We start from the raw sequence: 18497 nt of genomic DNA, 5'->3' as shown, positions 1-18497 counted from the left end.
TTTTGCTTTTTATTATTTTTTAATCTGACACACTTTGTTAGCCTTTCTGATGGAAAATACTGTAAATAACACACAAGCTGCATATAACATGGCTTTCCTTTTGTTCTTATGACATTCATGTGTAACATAGCATAAATGCAAATGAAGAAAGTGTTTCATTAAAGTTTATCATGACCTTTTATTCAACACTGTGTTTTCTGTGTTTGTATGTTTTATATACAAAGTTTGGTTGCACTTCCTGCTTACAATTCCTCACCTCCTCCAGTGCTTTACCCAATTCAGAAAAAGCGGATAGAGGTTCCTGGGAGGGTGTAGTTTAAAAGAAGTCTCTGTAGAAAAGTATTTACACTTACTTACTCAGAGCTCCCAGCAGTTGCCGCTGTACCTCAAATAGCCACAGCATGTCAATAACAAACGAATGCAAATAATATTTTTGTTGAATATTAATGTACCATTCATGTTGAGTTTGAGACTCAAATGTCACTTTCTACAATAGGCGGATTTATTTTTAAACACCACAGAACACCAAACTGCTGAATCTGTACTTAGTAGTTCCTTCACGAGTTTCTGGCCTCTTGTTCAAGTCTTACACAACAAGGTCCTCTTTTATCCAGGTCCAGTAACACTGAAGTTAGAGGGTTACATCTTGTGACTTTTAATGTGTTAGTTCAATTGATTTTAGCTGACCGAAACCAATATTTGGTTACGAAAATAGATATGTACTCACTGTCTGATCAAATTAGTTTCAAGTAAGGGCCATGCCACAATTTAACACATCTCTTGAGAAGTCTCATTACTGAAATTGTTTCAACTTTGTAAGCTGCTTTGTCTTGAATTTAAATCAGAAAATGAAACATCTCAATTTCATGTGTGCTACTTGAAATTAATGCAGAAGAGAATGCTATAGATGAATGAATACATTAATTAAACGGATGAGGGAAAATCCATGTTATTATAAGATCTTAAGTGAACCTTTAACTATGCATTGCTGTCTTCGTGACCCTTGAAGGGCTGTTTAATTGCGTGAATAACCTCTGTGACTAGTAGTAATGAAAAAAGTTTCAGAAGATTTATTTTCAGGTTTTTCAATGTGATTGCCTTGGTAGAATTTTTAAATTAATTGCTATGAGATAGATGGGTGCAAAGATAAACAACATCTTAATATGAAAAGGTCATGTGAGCGAAAAGCATATGTATGCTCAGGGAAAACTGACAATAACAGATTGTGAAGAGTATTAAGACTACAATGTTTTTCTTCCAGTGGTTTACTCTTTGAATGTATTCCATGATATGTAATGGGGCATACATTTTTTTTTTTACATTCCTGTTCCAACAGAGTTAATGGAATACTTCCCACATTTAGGGACAATTTACGTCAGAGCTAGCAAGGCCTTCATGTTGAAACACAGTTACCATAACTATTTATAGACTATTATTAATAGCAATTGCACAGTAAAAAATGGTGTTAGCTCACCTTGTCATTATTGCTAGTTGCAACAGGTATGTTGCTGACAAGGTTTCCAAATGCTAGTGAATCCACTGTGGGAAGTGGCAGCAAATCTCCCAACAAAGCGCCTAACCTCTTGATGTCGAAGTGTTATCCCTCAGCGAGAGAGCGCAATCCTCCGCGTGTTTTACTTTCACTAACTTCAAGTTACTATGGCCCCGCTCTAAATGGTTTGCCAAATTACTGGTCCTATTTCGCAAAGTGGACAGCTTTTTAGGTGTCACGCTCAAAGTGCACCTTATATTGTTCTTGTCTTTATCGCTGACAAACTGAAAGTAATGGTCGTATTGTATGTCCATCTTGTGTACATCTTGTCCATATTCAACTCGCTGTTTCATCTCAGCAACTCAGCAGGTAAACATTTTGCCCCGGACTTTTCTCCTCTGATCTCGCGGTGTTTTTGACAAATTTGGGGGGGAAAAAAAACACCACTTTCAGGCTAAAAATGCATTGCAATACATTACTTTGCTCTCATTTGTAACGAGTGCAATATTCCTATTTATTGTGTGTAATATATTACATTATTGTGTTACAGTAAAAAGTAATGCATTACAGTAATGAAATTACTTTTGAAATGCATTACTCCCAACACTGCCTGCCATGCATGTTTTTGGAGTGTGGGAGGAAGGCGGAGTGCCTGGAGAGAACCCAGCTCAGGGAGAACATGCAAACTCCACACAGGAAGGCCGGAGAAACGTGGATTTAAACTCAGGTCTCTTTAACTGTGAGGCAGCCGTGCTATTCACTACGCCACGAGCTGTCCCCTGAGTACATGTGATGTCACTTTCATTCGATAGCAAGTGGCAACATGTATTTTATGTAGATCAAAATTTTGTTACCAAATTATAGACAAAATAAGACCTTTTGATATCTGAAATTGCTAAAATAAGTATTCCTTTAATTTGATCAAAACTGTATAACAGTGAAACAAAGTTCGGGAAAAGACAGGGAAGATAGAAGCTACATTAAACAGATAGTATGGTTGCCCATTTGTGCACAACTTCTTTTAAATGACTGTTTAAATGATTAGATTTTGTTCTGTTTTTTTTTTAAACACTGTACGAACTGTGGTTGAGCAAGGTGTAGGTTATGCCAAAATTACGCAGAGGAAAAAGCCATAAAGAGAGGATAGATAACACATTTACAGAGACATCATTATTCATGCATTGCGCTTATTTTTGGCCATGAAAAAGACCTTACAGTTACAGTAAGTATTCAAGGTGACTGGATGATTCCAATAAGAACAGTACTGTATCGGATAACGGCCGATAACGGTTTTACCTAGAGGAAGCAATAAAGACAAGTGAGCTGCGGTTGCGAGAGACATTTGCCCGAGTTACTTTGGGCCCACTAACCTCGCGTCAGCTCGATGAATGAGTGACCAAGCGGGGTTGGAGCAGGGGGCGGGATGGACGGAGTCTGCCTTCACGCAGGCCAATAACACGAAGGGCTCTACTCGTCGACACCGGCGCATTAGGCAGTCAAGCAGGCAGCTGCTGGAGCGTTGCATAACCTCACTAAGTGTTCACTCACTCATCGATTTGCCTTTTCACCATGGCAGCCGCGAAGAAAGTCTGCATCATCGGATCTGGCAATTGGCAAGTAGTAGCACCGATGCTCCGTTGTATACAGAGCGAGGCTTGTTCGTGTTGGATTAAGGGGGGCTGACTTTGTAAACGCGTGGCCATCTCTCCTGTGCTCCTTTTGCTAGCCAAATTAGCATCACCGGCTGTCTGTCCGCCGCCACTGTTAACAGCTAGCTAACTATCTTTGTTTGCTCAGTGTATACTTTGCTAACCGCTCCACGTTACTTGTCCATACAAATGAGCATAGCCCTCGCGGCTGTCATCCTCATTTGAGCATTTTCCACGCTGCCTTTTTGTGTGCGTAGCACCTGACCAGACTGGCGGTCTGACGTCACATCACTATTCTCGATTAAATACAAACATATACTGTGCAATGTGGCGTGATTTTTAAATTGAATTAAATTGATAAAACTTAATTACAATGTAATTACTAAATGTAAATGTGAAACGATTTAGCTGCTAGTTTAGTCCTTGATTCACTGGCTTACAGTGATATCCCATAAACACCTCCGTTTGCTGTGCTTTACAGACCTGCTGTCACCAACATGGTGTTTGCGGGCCACATGAGGAGCCTGCCTCATATTAATAAAATAGTTCACCATTGAACTATTGTTCAATGCCATTGAACATTGTTCTGGCCATTGTTCTGGCCTCGTAATGATGTAGTAATAATTTAAAAAGTGTAAACGTGTGTACACATGAATTATGTATTACATTTACATTACATATTACACTCGATTTGCATATTTACTACAGCGTTTCCTTAATTATTGTGAAAAATCATTACCTTGTTTTGTGCCTTCACACAAACTGGTAGCCCTTTGTATTACTCAGTACCAAAGAAGTAGCTCTCACTTTCAAAAAGGTTGGTGACCCCTGCTCTACAGCTTGGCCTTAAACAAAAGACAAAAGTGTTCAATTCATCCACCCATACATTTTCCAGAGCCGCCCTTCCCCACCGGGGTCACAGCTTCACTTCAATCACCCAAAATAAGTAGGCACGTTTAAGACAAAATCAACTAAGCACGCGCCAAATTGCCTAGTGTGTGATCCCTTGGCACTAGACTGCAATACGGAATCACGTCCACCAGGGAGCATACACATCTGTCAGCATGTATGTATCGTATCACGTGATTACCTGTCATGTATCACGTATCATCTATCCCATACACTACAAACTTCAGCAAGGTTTTGCTGACCTTAATTTACTAGCTCATCCCTTTTTGGGTGAATTTTAAAATGTCTATCTTGCATTTCCCGGTTAAGCTAAACAGAGGGATATTGTCATTTTGTAATGCGTCCATTAGTTATTGAATGCTGTCACCTCACAGGCATCCCAGAATGCTTTGCGCAATTATGTGCAAGTGATTTATTCGTTCAAATCATATTTACAAATCAAAGTAGCACAAAAATCTCTTAATACCTTATTCTAAACACTGCTTTTTACTTAAGGTCTGTACAACACATGATGGTGAAACACAGCTTAAACATTGACGTGCTGGGCATGCACAGCTATTTTTATGAGGAAAGTGTTGCTTAGTGCAATACATTAAGAAAACCTTCTTAACGTTGTCTTAATTGTGTCTGTTGCATACTAATGCTCTAGCACTCAGCTAGTCATTCCTGCCTACAGAATGTGTTCTGTATACGCTGACTATTTAGGCTGTGTTCTTCCATGCTCCCATGTATATTGCAGTTTTAGCATTTTTCAGAAATTTGGAAGATTTAATTAACCGTGAGGTGACAGTCTGTCGTGTTTAAAATCTTTGTCATCCGGCGGTTCGTCTGCAAATAGTCGGCTCGTCAGTACCGACGAAGCACCCACCTCTCAGTCGTCACAAAGACGATGAAATTTACAGACACTCACACACACACACATTGAAGGCACAGAACTGTAAACTTAATCTTTGCTATCTAGTCCATTTTAAAAAGTCACAAGCAATCGCTTGAAACGCCACACGACATTAGATGTGTCATCATAACTATTGCAATAATTATACAATTAAAGGGCTTTTCTGTTCTATCAATCATTTGTTATCCCATCGTTGGCACCAACGGAAACTGTATGTGGCTAATGTAATTTGGGGTGAGGTCACAAACTAACTATACGTTATGAACGACACAGGGGCTCTGCCATTGCCAAGATAGTGGGTGCCAATGCCGCTCGGAATTCCAAATTTGACAACACAGTAAAAATGTGGGTGTTTGAGGAGTTGGTGAATGGGCGCAAACTGACTGAAATTATCAACACCGATCATGAGAACGTGAAGTACCTTCCTGGCCACAAGTTACCAGCAAATGTGGTAAGACCAATTTAGTTTCCTTTTCATTTATCAAGTCAGTCATGGGATGTTGCTTTGCCCCCCGCCCCCCCTGCTATCGCTTGAATGCTTGTTAGCATGCACGCTGTGCTTCTTTTGGATAGAAATGTCCTTTAAGTTCTTATCAGACTCAGGGTTTGACCCTCAAAGGCATTACAGCTCATCAAATATAAATGCATTAATGATGTCTTCCATCCTCCCATGCTGTCATTTATGCTCAGCTGGCCGTTCCAGACCTGGTGGAAGCATCTGCTGATGCAGACATCCTGGTGTTTGTCATCCCGCACCAGTTTATTGGAAAAGCCTGTGACGCCATGAAGGGCAAGATAAAGAGTGACGCATTGGGCATATCTCTAATCAAGGTCTGACTTTGCAGTAATATAGCGTCATCTGAAGCCCACTTTACAATTGACACGATGCCCCTAAAGGGCCATAAACCATCACAGCGGTGTGTCCTGTCAACCCCCCACCCCTATAGTTGCCATAATGTAAATGCTGGTACACGTTAACATGCTTTTTCTTTTTTGTAGGGAGTCGATGAAGGGCCTGATGGACTCAAACTCATCTCTGACGTGATCCAGGAGAAGCTTGGTATTGCAATGAGTGTGCTGATGGGGGCCAACATTGCCAACGAAGTTGCTGATGAGAAGTTTTGTGAGACCACCATTGGTTAGTCTTGCTTCACCTGTCTTTTACGTACCGTGTTGCCAGTACAGTTGCTGTACCATGTACAGTATATGGCTTCTAAAATTACATTCAGGAGGAATTTTCCTGACAAATCAGAATGCGAGCAGATTCAGGTCAATCTATTTCTATTTCATTTTGCTTGCTTTTTTTGTTTTTTCTTTTTTGTTCCATAATACCTATTTTAGAAATACCAGAATGTTTAGGACTGCAGCGGTGCCATTTCCTTGAAGTCAGGTTTTCCGGGTGCTTACTTGAGTCCAGATAGCATTTGTGTCTGAAATTGATTTCACGTTGGAGCGTCTTTCAGAGTTGATGAGCCTCTTAGGGAGAGAATGAAGTCCGTATGTTACAGCCTCAGGCTGCAATTTCACAGCAGTCGTTCATGCTGTGTTTCAAAAGGGACAAGTCGGAGAGCTCTGTTAACATTAAGAAAATGTTCATCATAAAAGGCTTCTTGCCTTAAGCACGAGATTTTAAATTTGCCATCCATTTTCTTGTTTGACAAAAGTGGGTTTGTTTGACTTTGCAGTTGTAACCTTAAGACAGCCTGCTTCTGTGTTTTAAGCCATGCCACAGCAGAGGAAAACATTTCTCGCTCTGCTGATAGGTGCTCAAGGAAAAAAAATCAAATAAAAAAGAGGCACCAAGTTTAGGCAACTCAAATGTTTGGGTGTTCATCTTCCAGGATGCAAGAACGAAAACCACGGGGCTCTTCTAAAGGAACTCATGCAGACCAGCAACTTCCGTGTGACTGTTGTGCAAGAGCATGATGTGGTGGAAATCTGTGGAGCTTTAAAGGTGAACTTTCTGCACAAAATCTAAGATGACATGAATACAACCATTCGCCTACACAATATGTGAGTTTTTAACTTATATTCACTGTGAATGTGGCCTTTATGGGGTCATAGATTTACAGTGCATGCAGCAGTACATATAACGCTACATAAATTTAGACTCGGGTAGGGTCAATGGTTTGTTTACGAAAAGAAAGTTCAATGGCCAGTGAGTGATGCATAATATATACACACCAAGAATACAAGTAGATCTTATTCTAAGTTATTTTTTTCCCCAGCAAACTTTTTGTTGTTTGCGTCATTAAATGAGATATTGTGCTCATGTGAGAACTTTACAAGTTAAAATTTGTTGCGGCTTATCTTTTCTTTGTGTCCCATAGAACATTGTCGCCGTAGGGGCAGGTTTCTGTGATGGTCTGGGATTTGGGGATAACACAAAAGCTGCCGTGATCCGGTTGGGTTTAATGGAGATGATCGCATTCGCCCGAATTTTTTGCACGGCCGGGCCCGTGTCTTCTGCAACCTTTCTGGAAAGCTGCGGTGTCGCTGATCTCATCACAACCTGCTACGGTGGCCGCAATCGCAAGGTAGCCGAGGCCTTTGTAAAGACAGGAAAGGTGAGTGGGAGGAGTTCGCCTCCAATGAGTTAACTTCTCAGAGTATTTCCTATGATGTAAGTTATGTTGCCCATTTCTCGTCAGTCCATTGAGGAGCTGGAGAAAGAGATGCTGAATGGTCAGAAGCTGCAAGGACCAGCGACTGCAGCAGAGGTCTATCTCATCCTCAAGCACAAAAACCTGATTGACAAGTAAGCCAAGCAAACGTGCAGCCCAACTCGGGGGAATCAAATGGCATCAATCCACCTCATTTATATGCTCAGTGAAAAGTGTTCTCTCCATCAGGTTCCCACTTTTCAATGCTGTCTATCAGATCTGCTACCAGGGCCATCCAGTCACCGAGTTTATCAGCTGCTTGCAGAACCATCCAGAACACATGTAAAGGTGAACAAAATGGACCAAGTGCCTTCTACATGAACAGAACGTCACCATGTCATCTGTTACTCATCCAAAGCGTGAGGCCGCCAGTTACTCTGTGACACCGTGTGATGCAACACAGTGGCCCTTATGTTCACTCCATGGAGATGCTGCATAATATTTGTGCTTTTAACTCTATTTTGTCCTTAACCAAGGTTTGAAGTGCTTTTACATTTCATCAAATCAAACATGTCTGTCCATCTGATATGGACGGTAGTCAGATGTGTGGAATAACAATAATGCCGTCCAGTGGACACTGAACCATTACCCGAAATGATTTCAACAAAATGTAGCCTTGCTTCATGTCTGAGTAGCTTTTTTTTTTTGTGTGTCCTCAAATCACGTCATGGCTTGTATTTTATATTAATTACGCAGAGCAACCGTTTTTACAAAACAAGTGCCTTAGAATGCATGGTTACAACAGTAAGTCTTGGTTAGTACACCTATTTGTGCAAACCAAATACTATTTCTGTTTTTGAAATGCCCGTCCATTTGGAACATGACTGCCTAACAGCTTGCATTTTTATTTTTAAAGTGTCAACATTTGTCTGTGAATAAATCTAGTCATTGGTGGAATATTATTTTACTCAACCTCTTCCTGCATTCAAGTGGGAATCGTGGTGGTCAATACACTTAGTGACTTCTCTTTAAAAAAAACAAAAAACAAAACACAATCGGTTTGGAAATAAGAAAAGTAAAAGCTGTTTCGCAAATACGGCTACAAGTTTATAATATTTATGAAGATCTAATATTACAAACATAACACTTGAATAAAATGACTTATACGATCAAACTTAAAGAAGAAGCAAAAGTAGTTTATTACACAATATTAAGGTGGTATTACTAGCATTACATGACGGCAGAAAAGAGCAGCATAGTTGGTCATTACAAGGACATTCAAACCTGATGTGTCCACCTGCTTTATGTTTCTAGATGAAAGAAATGGAATGAACTTGAATATGTGTGAATATGTAAACAAAGGGGAATGCAATCAGAGGGAGGCTACATGAGTTTTTGCCTTCATGCCCTTGAGGACACTTAAGACTGCTGTATTTCAATATACATGCCACTAAGGTATTTGTGTTCTCTGTCTGTTTATGAGAACCAGTGGTCTGGATTAAAGGCAGAGAGAGAATAAATGTTGACTAAAATGTATTACAATCACAATAGTGGGCTTTGCTTGTGCAAAGTACTTCCAGTGGTCCGCTCTGTTCAGTTACCATATTTTTGGTACAGTTCAGAGGCTCGGTTAAAAATGATGGCTGACCAATAAATGCAGCCTGCTTATCAGGCATTTTGTGTTCCCCCTCCCACCCCCGGGAAAAAAAAATGGCTTTCATATGTTTTCTGCAAGACCAAATTAACGTTTCCCCACAACCAACCAAAAGGGAGAAAATCATGACGCTAGCTTTGTTAAATTCTTCACTCGTTTGAGCATCCGATAAAGTGGCTCGGAGAAACAACAATTCAACCTGAGATATAATAACTGGAGCCACAGTGGAAAAAACATCACTTTGTAAAGCATCTTTGGGACACAGTGCGGCTCACCAAACATGATGCATCCCTCAATCTATTCTACATGCCTAACTCCTTCCTCAGTGCACCATAGTTTAAAGTTTGTTGGGGTTCACCCATTTGTAAGTGCCTTCATAGCGGAATCCAACTCTCTTTACTAGTTCATCAGCTTCTGCTGGTCCCCGGCTAGAAAAAAAGGTTTTAGAGGGGGAGACTGTCAACATGCGTATGTGACATTTACTTCCAATTGAGAATATACACACTGTGACTGACCTTCCATATTTGTAAGGAATAGGTTTTGTCCTTTCTTTGTCAATTTGATGAAGAAGGGGTGTGAAGATCCTCCAGGCTTCCTTTAATTCATCACTGTCGAGGCATTACAATGCAAGTTAAAATCTTTCATTTGTACATTTAAAAAAACACAAACACTGCAATGGTGACAAGATCTGATAAGCACTGTTAGTCACATCTAAAAGAGCCGACAGACTTGTCAAGTGGTAACCGTTTTTTTAACTACAGACCTGCGTACAAAGTGCATCTGACTCCCACAGAAGACATCCAAAATGAGACGTTCATAGGCATCTGGTAACTTTACATCCTTCAAAAAAAAAAAAAAAAAACAAAGATCAGAGGTTATGCTGCGTTCACACCGAGCGCATGGAAGGAAAAAAAAAAAAAAATCACATTTTGAGTTGGTGTCAATTTAGGTGGCGCAACTTGTCACATATGGAGCGACGTGACACAGGAAGACAGACAAGTGAAATTCTGCTCATTTTAACCTGTTCGCAGAAGTAAAAAAAAGATTTTTTAAATGGTAATTTTGTTGCTAATCGTGTTGCGGCAGGCAATCAATCAGTATCTACAGGGGGCAGGAAGGTCTCACAGCAGCCAGTTTTAAGGCCAGCTGAGCTTTCAATACAGGAGACAGAGCCAAGCAGCACTCACCTGACTTGTGGAATGGTGAGGGAGGAACCTGGGATTCCTGGTATGTTTAGTATTTTTACCAGCTGTTGAAATGTATGGATTTACTGTGCCAAATTAGTGATAGTCCAACATCAACAGCATTTAGGATTGTATTGGCCGCTTGATTGCTTAATTTTTTTCTGTCAGGCAAGTTTTGCCACAAAGTAAAGAACGCACAATGCAAAAATGAATAAATAAAATGTGCTTGTGGATAATAGATTTGCTCCACCGCAGTCCCAGAAAAGATAAAGTTAGATAAAGTTCTCAGCGGCCGTCCGCTTTAACAATCCACCATAAACTGCACAACTAAGCGAAGACACCCTCCCCCGCCCAAACAAGCTAAAATGCTGGCAGCAAACACCCGGCGACCAAAAGCAAGTGAGTGTAAGAAATGATTTTTCGCATTTAGTATGAACGCACCATTACAAAAGGTAGCACCAGTGAGGACGCATGCATGCAGCGTCATCAAATTTGATAGCGCATACCTTATATCTGCTCTTGTAGGTAAGGTCCAGCTCAGTTTCCTCAGGGCAGAAGTACACACCAGGTTTCTTGCTCATCATCTTGGCGTAGACGGCTTCATTGGGTTGCACCCGAACCACCAGCTCATTACGACGACACTGATTTGCAAAAATGTCTCCCGGGACGTCTGTGAATTGCAGGCGCACCTCAGCCTTCCTCTCATTTAGCGCTTTTCCACAGCGAAGGATGAAAGGAACACCTGAGGAGGAAGCATGTGTTCTAACTTAGATCCAGATTTGGTAGTGCGGAGGTTTTCTGAAGGGTGACAAAACGTTACCGTCCCAGCGCTCGTTGTGCACATAGAGCACCGCTGTGGCAAATGTCGACTGAGTTGATCCTTTGGGAACTGTGGGATCATCAAGATAACCCAGTTTGGCATCTCCTTTCCCATCTGGGTCACCCACATACTGACCCAGCACCACATCTGACATTAAAATTGGACTGATGCATTTCAGCACTTTCACCTTCAAGAAGAAAGCACATCCATAGGACGGATAACTTGCAAAATTTCATTTTGTATCAGTGAAAAAACAATACGGTACCTTTTCGTCTCTGACATCATCAGAGCTGGTGGAGGCAGGTTTCTCCATGGCAACCAAAGACAGCAACTGGAGCAAGTGGTTCTGCATGACATCTCTAATCAGAACAAAGAAGAGGTCACAGACAAGAAGCCGGGGTGTCTACTGTCTGTCAAGTGATCGTGCAGCTTTATTATGAGAGCATGCGACCTCTTGAATTCTTCTCCTCATTGGGCAACACAATTGCACAGCATCGCACCGCTATTCTGGCCTCTCACCGGATAATTCCAAAGTCATCAAAGTAGCCTCCTCTTCCCTGTGTGCCAAAAGGTTCTTTGAATGTGAGGACCACACAGGCCACACTGTCCCTATTCCAGATTGGTCCAAAGATGCGGTTTCCAAATCTGTAAGAACATCATATCGTGTGTTCTTCAGAGCAACAGCATGCAAAAACACACCTGTTCCGGACAGCAAGCTGCTTTTGTTGAATGACTTCCCTGCGGCAGGGAAGTATCTACGTACAACTGAAGTGAGTCAACTTAAAAGATTTTGCAGCGATGTCAAACTGTATTGCATCAAAAGCTGATTTAGTACCTCAACTAGATAGATAGCAGAGTTATAAACATTAGGACCACCTTTCAGAGTGTTGTAGTACATTTCTAATATGTCTTACTACCATGATATCACAATAACGAGCCTAATACATGTACACCATACTTCCTCTTAACAGTTTTTGTTATACAGTCAGATGATGTCTTTGATATACAGTACGACGGTGTGTTTTCGATGGCTGGTCATGAATTATTCAAGGTATAACTCCAAAAATGCGGGTGACAATCCCAGAGAAACACATTTTCAAATACACACAAAAATGACCCTCCGATAAAATGTAACATTTGTATTTTTTACCTCAGCACCATAAGGTTCTGCACCATTTCTTTGCCAAGGTAGTGATCTATACGATAGATCTGGTCTTCGGTGAAAAGAGAAGAGAGGTGAGCGGACAGCTCTTCGGAGCTTTGAAGGTCATGTCCAAACGGTTTCTCCACAATCACTCTCGTCCAGCCACTACAAAAAAGTCACAATTCACATTAGAGCCAAGACCTGAGCTTCGATAAAGGTACCATGGCTAGCACTCGCTAAAGTTTTTCGTACAAAAAAAGAAAATCCAATCTCACACGAGCACACTGCAAGTGATCGAGAGATGAGGAAAAAGCTGTTGATTGACCTTTCACTCATACAGCGGTGCTTTATGTTCTTGGTAACATCGCGGTAGACTGTGGGCGGCAAAGCCAGGTAGAAGAGCCGGTTTGCCTCAGATCCTCCCGGCAGAGTGAGGATGTGTTGATTGAGATTCCCGAAGGAATCGTCATCACCATAGTTTCCACTTACGTATGAGTTTCTGCTGAAGAAGACTGACAAGCGATCTGCTTCAGAGTCTGTCGCCTGCATCGGGAGATGAGCAGGTCGAATATTGGTATATTACAGCAAGGTAACAACATTTCAACTAAACATAAATATTTGAAGAGGGACGATACCACAAACATACGCACAATATTACAATAGGTTTTCTTGTCCAACTACCTTGAGGTATGGCATGCAGGAAGCCCTGATTGCATCAACCGTCAGATCTGACCGAGCAAAGCCGATAAAAAATGTTTTCTCTGGGAGAAGGCCATCTCTGAACAACCACCTGAAAGAGAAAAATTCAGTCATAACTTATTTAATCGGTATTTTAACAAGTATGAGTCTGTAGTGGAACGATACAAGTCGTCGCTATTAGTAATAGTGGAATTTTCCAAGGTTATGATTTTACTTACCACAGGGTTGGATAGATTTTCTTCTTGGCCAGATCACCCTGCAGGGCCAAACACACAAATGAAAATATTGTACTGGTTCCAAACTAACTTAGTCACGTCACCCTGATGAACTGAGTGAACATGTGATGGAAGTTCTCTTCTATGGGTGGCAAAAGACACTCTGGTGACCAAATGAGAAACAACCGAAAATGGTTAAGGGCCTCAACAAGTTCAGACTTCAGAGAAGACGGGGAAGTTGAGGTTGAAAAACAACAAATTCAACACACAGGTGTTTATCATACATAATATCCAACCCAAAGGCTGTATCAAAACACAGAAGGAATGGTCATTTTAGTAGAATTATTCAATTACAAGGCAACGGCACAGCTGAACAAGACTGAAAGCACAGAAAATATATACTAGATGGACATGAAAGCATAACAGACTCTGAACGGCACACTCAATGGCTAGAAAGAAAAAATTAAGACTAGAAAGACAGACAAAGACTATTTATGCACCCATTTACTCAAAATCTCTGTCCCTTCCATAATGAGTAGTTGGTTACGATGTAGAGTGATCAACTAGCTTGGCAGTAAATAGATTCAACTAAAGTGAAACAGCACACGCTTGAGTCCTTCTCTTGTTCTGCCAGTGTAGCGACCTGAAAGAAAAATGCTGACAGCCAATGACATAGCAAAAACCTCCACACCTCTCAAGAGCAGAGCAGAATGAAAAACTGCATTTGTCACCCCGCAAGGCAATGACTGCAAATATATGCACTGTGTGTGCAAAGTCGGGGATATTGCTCGATTGATGGCATGAATCCTGACAGTGATGAGAAAACTTGACCTTTATTATTTCACTTCATAACGCCATGGACCTCAATTACGCCCAAGTTTGTAAGCTTCCTATTTTAGCCAGCAGGTGGCAGTAATTTCTACAGATCTGCGATCCTGTAAGGCAGCGCCAACACCCCAAAAGCAATTCAACTAAAACGGTCAAACCAGAAATATGCTTCAAAGGCTAAGTAAACCCTATGCGTGGCATCGCATGATATGTCAGTATATCTCATGTGACACGTCAGCAGACAAATGTAATCACAACGGCAAAGAAATACCAATGTAGGCAAAAGCAAATGTCTGATGATGGCAGCAAAACAGTTATTGTGACATTAGTAATGCAGTTTGACCAATGCCTTTCAACAGTATGTTTTACCTAGCTAAGACTGACTGTAATTGCCTGCATCTTGAAAACGCTATGTCACTTAGCTGGATGTTGCTTTGAATAATGCCTTTTACTATGTTGAACGTCAGAGGACACCTTCGTATTTATTTCTGAATTTGATTATTCATTACTAATTTTAACAAAGCACAAAGGATGAGAAGTACGTGTTGTCAATTCTATCCCACTAGTTCCTAATGCTGGCGATGATGTATTACTACGTTCAGTAATTAATTAACCATCTCCTTGTATTGTCGAGTCACCTACGGCTTGAAGCAAAAATACAGTACATCTGTAACTAGGTGTAGTTAAACTGTAGTTTAAAAGCAGAGTTATCCAAACTGCGACCCAGGGCCCACTTGTGGCCCGCCATCCATAAATGTTTAACATATATTTTTTGTTTAAAGTACTTGGCCCTCATGTCTGTTTATTCTTCTGGATACGGCTCTCAAAGAAAAGACGTTTGGAAACCCCGGTTTTAATACATCAACATTTTATAAAAGAAACATTGGTATTAGTCATGCAGTGCAACTATGTCACACTTTAAGTGTTAAGTGGTGGAAAATCAGAGATTGTCTTCTTCTAAAATCTAACAGGTTTTAATGATGTGGGCTGAATTCATTTTATAGGTGGTACATTAGGCATGTTGGTAATTGTGCCAAACATTGTTTCATTTTGACATATGGACAAGTCCAAAAGTAAGCACTCAAATTTCAAGATATAAGCAAATATAAAGAACGTTTTACATACATTAGCCAGCCCAAGTGTGTATGTAGACTGCCCTTGGGATGTTTTGACATCCTGTAGCCCCTCACTTCAACCATTTTGAGCTGTTCTCTGCTTCTCATCTCCACCTCAGCCCCCTTTTTTAATCCAACAAACAGTTGTTGTTTATGCATTCCCTCTTCATCCAATCCCTCCATGACTTGTTGTGTTTTAACTCCTTGCCTTCCATAGCACTAAAGAGGGTGAAGGCAACCCCGTTACCAATCATCACACCTAATTCAAATCAACAGCGAGCTCTGCAGAAGCCAGGTAACGATCCTGATCGTTTGAATCAGATGTGTTAAAGGAGGGAGCCACCGAATACATGCATAATAGTGGCTCTCCAGGACAGGAGTCGCCTACCCCCGCACCAATACAACTGTCCTCAAGAGAGCCGTGCACGCAGTGCGTTTATTGACAGCAAAGCAGGGGTGTTCAAACTCGATCCTCGAGGGCCGTTGTCCTGCATGTTTTCCAGGTTTTTCCCCCGACACACCTGATTCAAATGATCAGGATCATTATCAGGCTTCTGCTGAGCTCGCCGATCACTTGAATCAGGCGTGTCGGGGAAAGACAACATGGAGGATACCGGCCCTTGAGGATCAAGTTTGGACACCCGAGCAGTAAAGAGACGTTCAAAAGACTCAGGTTATTCGTGAATGTCACATCACTAGTTGGAAATGTGCCAATTCTGGTGCCTGTTATTTTTGTATTTTTATTTTTTTCATGTCTGGCATTGCGATACTATTGATGTCTCAATCGACGCATTGAGAACCCCTACACAACATACTTTTATAACAGCAAAAAGTTATACCTCCACAAGAGGGAAAAAACAAGTTGAGTATTGCTTTGTTAAAACATCCCTCAAAGTTTTTATAGCCGTTGGCAGTAACTGTTGACTTAGAAGTGACCAGGATTCTGTCATTTTTTAGTCATTTTAATGGGTTTTTTTTTAAAGTGCATAGTCAGAGTGCTTTGAGGACACATCATGATTAATGCTTTTGTTAAAATATATTTTTATATCAAATATTTCAGAATAAAGTCACAATAGTTACTTGAAATAAAGGTTGAGTGCTTTAGTGACCTTGCAGAATGGACGGTATCATACAAAGTCTTGGGCTCTAGGCAAAGAGGAACCTTGAGGCAATGCTTTTGAAACCTTGAATTGCCGAGCTGCCCTTGCTTGTTAAAGCTTGGTGAAATAACTTTCAACATTTCCTCTATCTGATAATTCGCAACTACTGCAGCATTCCGAAACCTATTACATACTTCTTAAATGATTGACATGTACAAGAGATCATGCAAAGGGATCAGGTTTCTGATGCTTTAGGCACTAAATCAAACAGTATTACAACTTGTGCATACACAATTAAAATGGTTTGCATCACCAAAAAGTCCAGTGATCTACCTGGAAAAGAGCCATCTGGCTTTTTTTTTTTTTAAAGGACTTGCCTATTTAAAAAAATGCAGTGACTGAATGACTTTGGTCACAACTGTCTGCCAGTTTTTTATTTGTGCATAGAGTATGTATTTTTCTTATGTGTTTTTCTACATGGTTAACTAACTGCATATCTGGGATGCAAATCTAGGATGTATTTTAATTATATGAAGTATAATGATATCATTTTCTATTTTATCATTGCATGTAATAAAGTACAATGGTTAAAACGGTTATACAAAAACTATCTGATGAATGAATTAACCGGTAATCATTTTTGATCATGTTATTCTAAATTTACACAACTTTTTCATTTAAAATGATCGAAAACCTTTTAATTTCAGCTTCTCTATGGTAACATTCCCTGATTTCCAAAAGTTAAACAAAAATAAAACATCTACTTTTACCATGGAAAACAACCGTTTTAGCCTTGGCCTACAACACTTAAGAAAGAAAAAAAAAAATAATCAAAAAATCCAAGATGTCTCGCTCTCTCAGTAGAGATGCTCTGATACTACTACATTGTCACTGAAATTTCTCACCGAAGCTCCCATGATGATGAATACGTGAACATCGGACTGTCGGAAGTCAAGATCATTGTGCAGCTCCTTCCGCAGCTCCCCAAACACCTCGGAGCGAGACAAGGGAATGTTGTTCATTTTCTCTACAAAAAAATGGAAATAGGCATGTGATACAAAGAAGGGACGGATAGTGAAGAACAGCGTTACTCCATTTGATAAACCAACCATCAAGATGAATTTACTTTTGAACTTGGGTATAGAGTCTGCATTTTTTCTTACAGGGCTGTATTTAAGTAAGACTCGCAATTCGTACTTCTACTTCCACGAAAAACTTGTTTTACTCACTACTTGACACTCACCGGGAAGTATTCAACCACCTGAATACTGTCAATATTGAGAGAATGCTACATTTCCGGCAAGAGCTGTACTGCTCAAGAATGACTTCCTCATCCACACACTCCCCAAAGTGAAGATGAAGGAAATTGCTCCTCTTTTGGGTGAATGGAAAAAAACTTTGAGCAGTACTTCCTGGAGTACGGCGTATAGCTCTTTTCGCGCATCGGAGTTAAATCCAGCTGATAGGCTTTTAAGCGGAATAAACAACAACAGTGGGAGCACGTGGATTTAGGCTTCAACGTACTAACCCCTCTACAGTCACTACAACGTCCACAAATAGACCGAGGCAAAAACTATAATGATATTAGTCGAATCCTCCACTAAATCCCCTATTAAGCAGGGATCAACCTCTCCGCTCAACACCTTGATAGATGACCACACTAGTCAAGGTAGTCATTGGGGTTCTTCGCCGATCGTCTAAACGGCGAACTTACAGGTCGGCGCCAAATGCAAAACGTAGCAATTATTTTTGTCTGTGCTGCTGGAGGCTTCTTTCTGTCTTTCTGTGAGCCATTTGGCTGCGAACCGCGAAGAGAAACTGCCCTGTCATCAATGCTTAGCTTCACGTGCTGTTATGACAACACAAGCTGTTGCCTCTAAGCTAGCAAGCGGCGCCAAACTCGGCGAATGCTAATGCAACTGAAGAACAAAAATAAGTCTTACTTACGTGCCCGTTTTCAAGCAGAAAAACGCACAACAGAACGCACTGCGTAATTGAATGATGCCCACGCGAAAATCCCACCGAACTGGGACAGCGCGCAACTTCCCTATTCGAGTGACAAGGTGAAATTGAGCGATATTATTGGTTTGCGCGAAACTCACCAGCGCTCGCCCGAGTTCCCATTGCTGCTCGGTGACGTCACTGACTCGCTGGTGGGCGGAGCGACGGCGCGCAGTGAAAGCGTCCTTT

At 40.9% G+C, this 18497-nt stretch overlaps 2 protein-coding genes across 3 annotated transcripts; one reads left to right on the top strand and one right to left on the bottom strand.

The window, feature by feature from the left end:
- The first annotated feature begins 2863 nt into the window (after positions 1-2863).
- Positions 2864-8510, top strand: LOC148427770 (glycerol-3-phosphate dehydrogenase [NAD(+)], cytoplasmic). The gene is made up of 8 exons (XM_088407591.1): positions 2864-3105; positions 5219-5396; positions 5636-5776; positions 5945-6083; positions 6787-6899; positions 7276-7512; positions 7597-7703; positions 7798-8510. Exons 1-8 carry the CDS (start codon positions 3062-3064, stop codon positions 7892-7894), a joined length of 1056 nt encoding a protein of 351 aa, XP_088263717.1. The 5' UTR covers positions 2864-3061; the 3' UTR covers positions 7895-8510.
- A 213-nt stretch (positions 8511-8723) lies between these two features.
- g6pd (glucose-6-phosphate dehydrogenase) lies at positions 8724-18497 on the bottom strand. Of its 2 annotated transcripts, none has more exons than XM_088407587.1 (13): positions 18410-18497; positions 17213-17334; positions 13268-13305; positions 13032-13140; positions 12676-12893; positions 12357-12515; positions 11726-11851; positions 11472-11565; positions 11207-11393; positions 10893-11128; positions 9966-10042; positions 9718-9810; positions 8724-9630 (listed from the first exon to the last, which is right to left on the bottom strand). In XM_088407587.1, exons 1-13 carry the CDS (start codon positions 18429-18431, stop codon positions 9540-9542), a joined length of 1572 nt encoding a protein of 523 aa, XP_088263713.1. In that variant the 5' UTR covers positions 18432-18497; the 3' UTR covers positions 8724-9539. The 2 variants fall into 2 exon arrangements, with proteins under 2 accessions (XP_088263713.1, XP_088263714.1); XM_088407588.1 differs by lacking the exon at positions 18410-18497 and adding an exon at positions 18255-18402.

The sequence above is a fragment of the Hippichthys cyanospilos genome, chromosome 2 (genome assembly GCF_059441005.1).
Source record: "Hippichthys cyanospilos isolate Australia breed blue-spotted pipefish chromosome 2, RoL_Hcya_1.0, whole genome shotgun sequence".
Lineage (NCBI taxonomy): Eukaryota > Metazoa > Chordata > Actinopteri > Syngnathiformes > Syngnathidae > Hippichthys > Hippichthys cyanospilos.
This window is presented reverse-complemented; position numbering and strand designations above follow the sequence as displayed.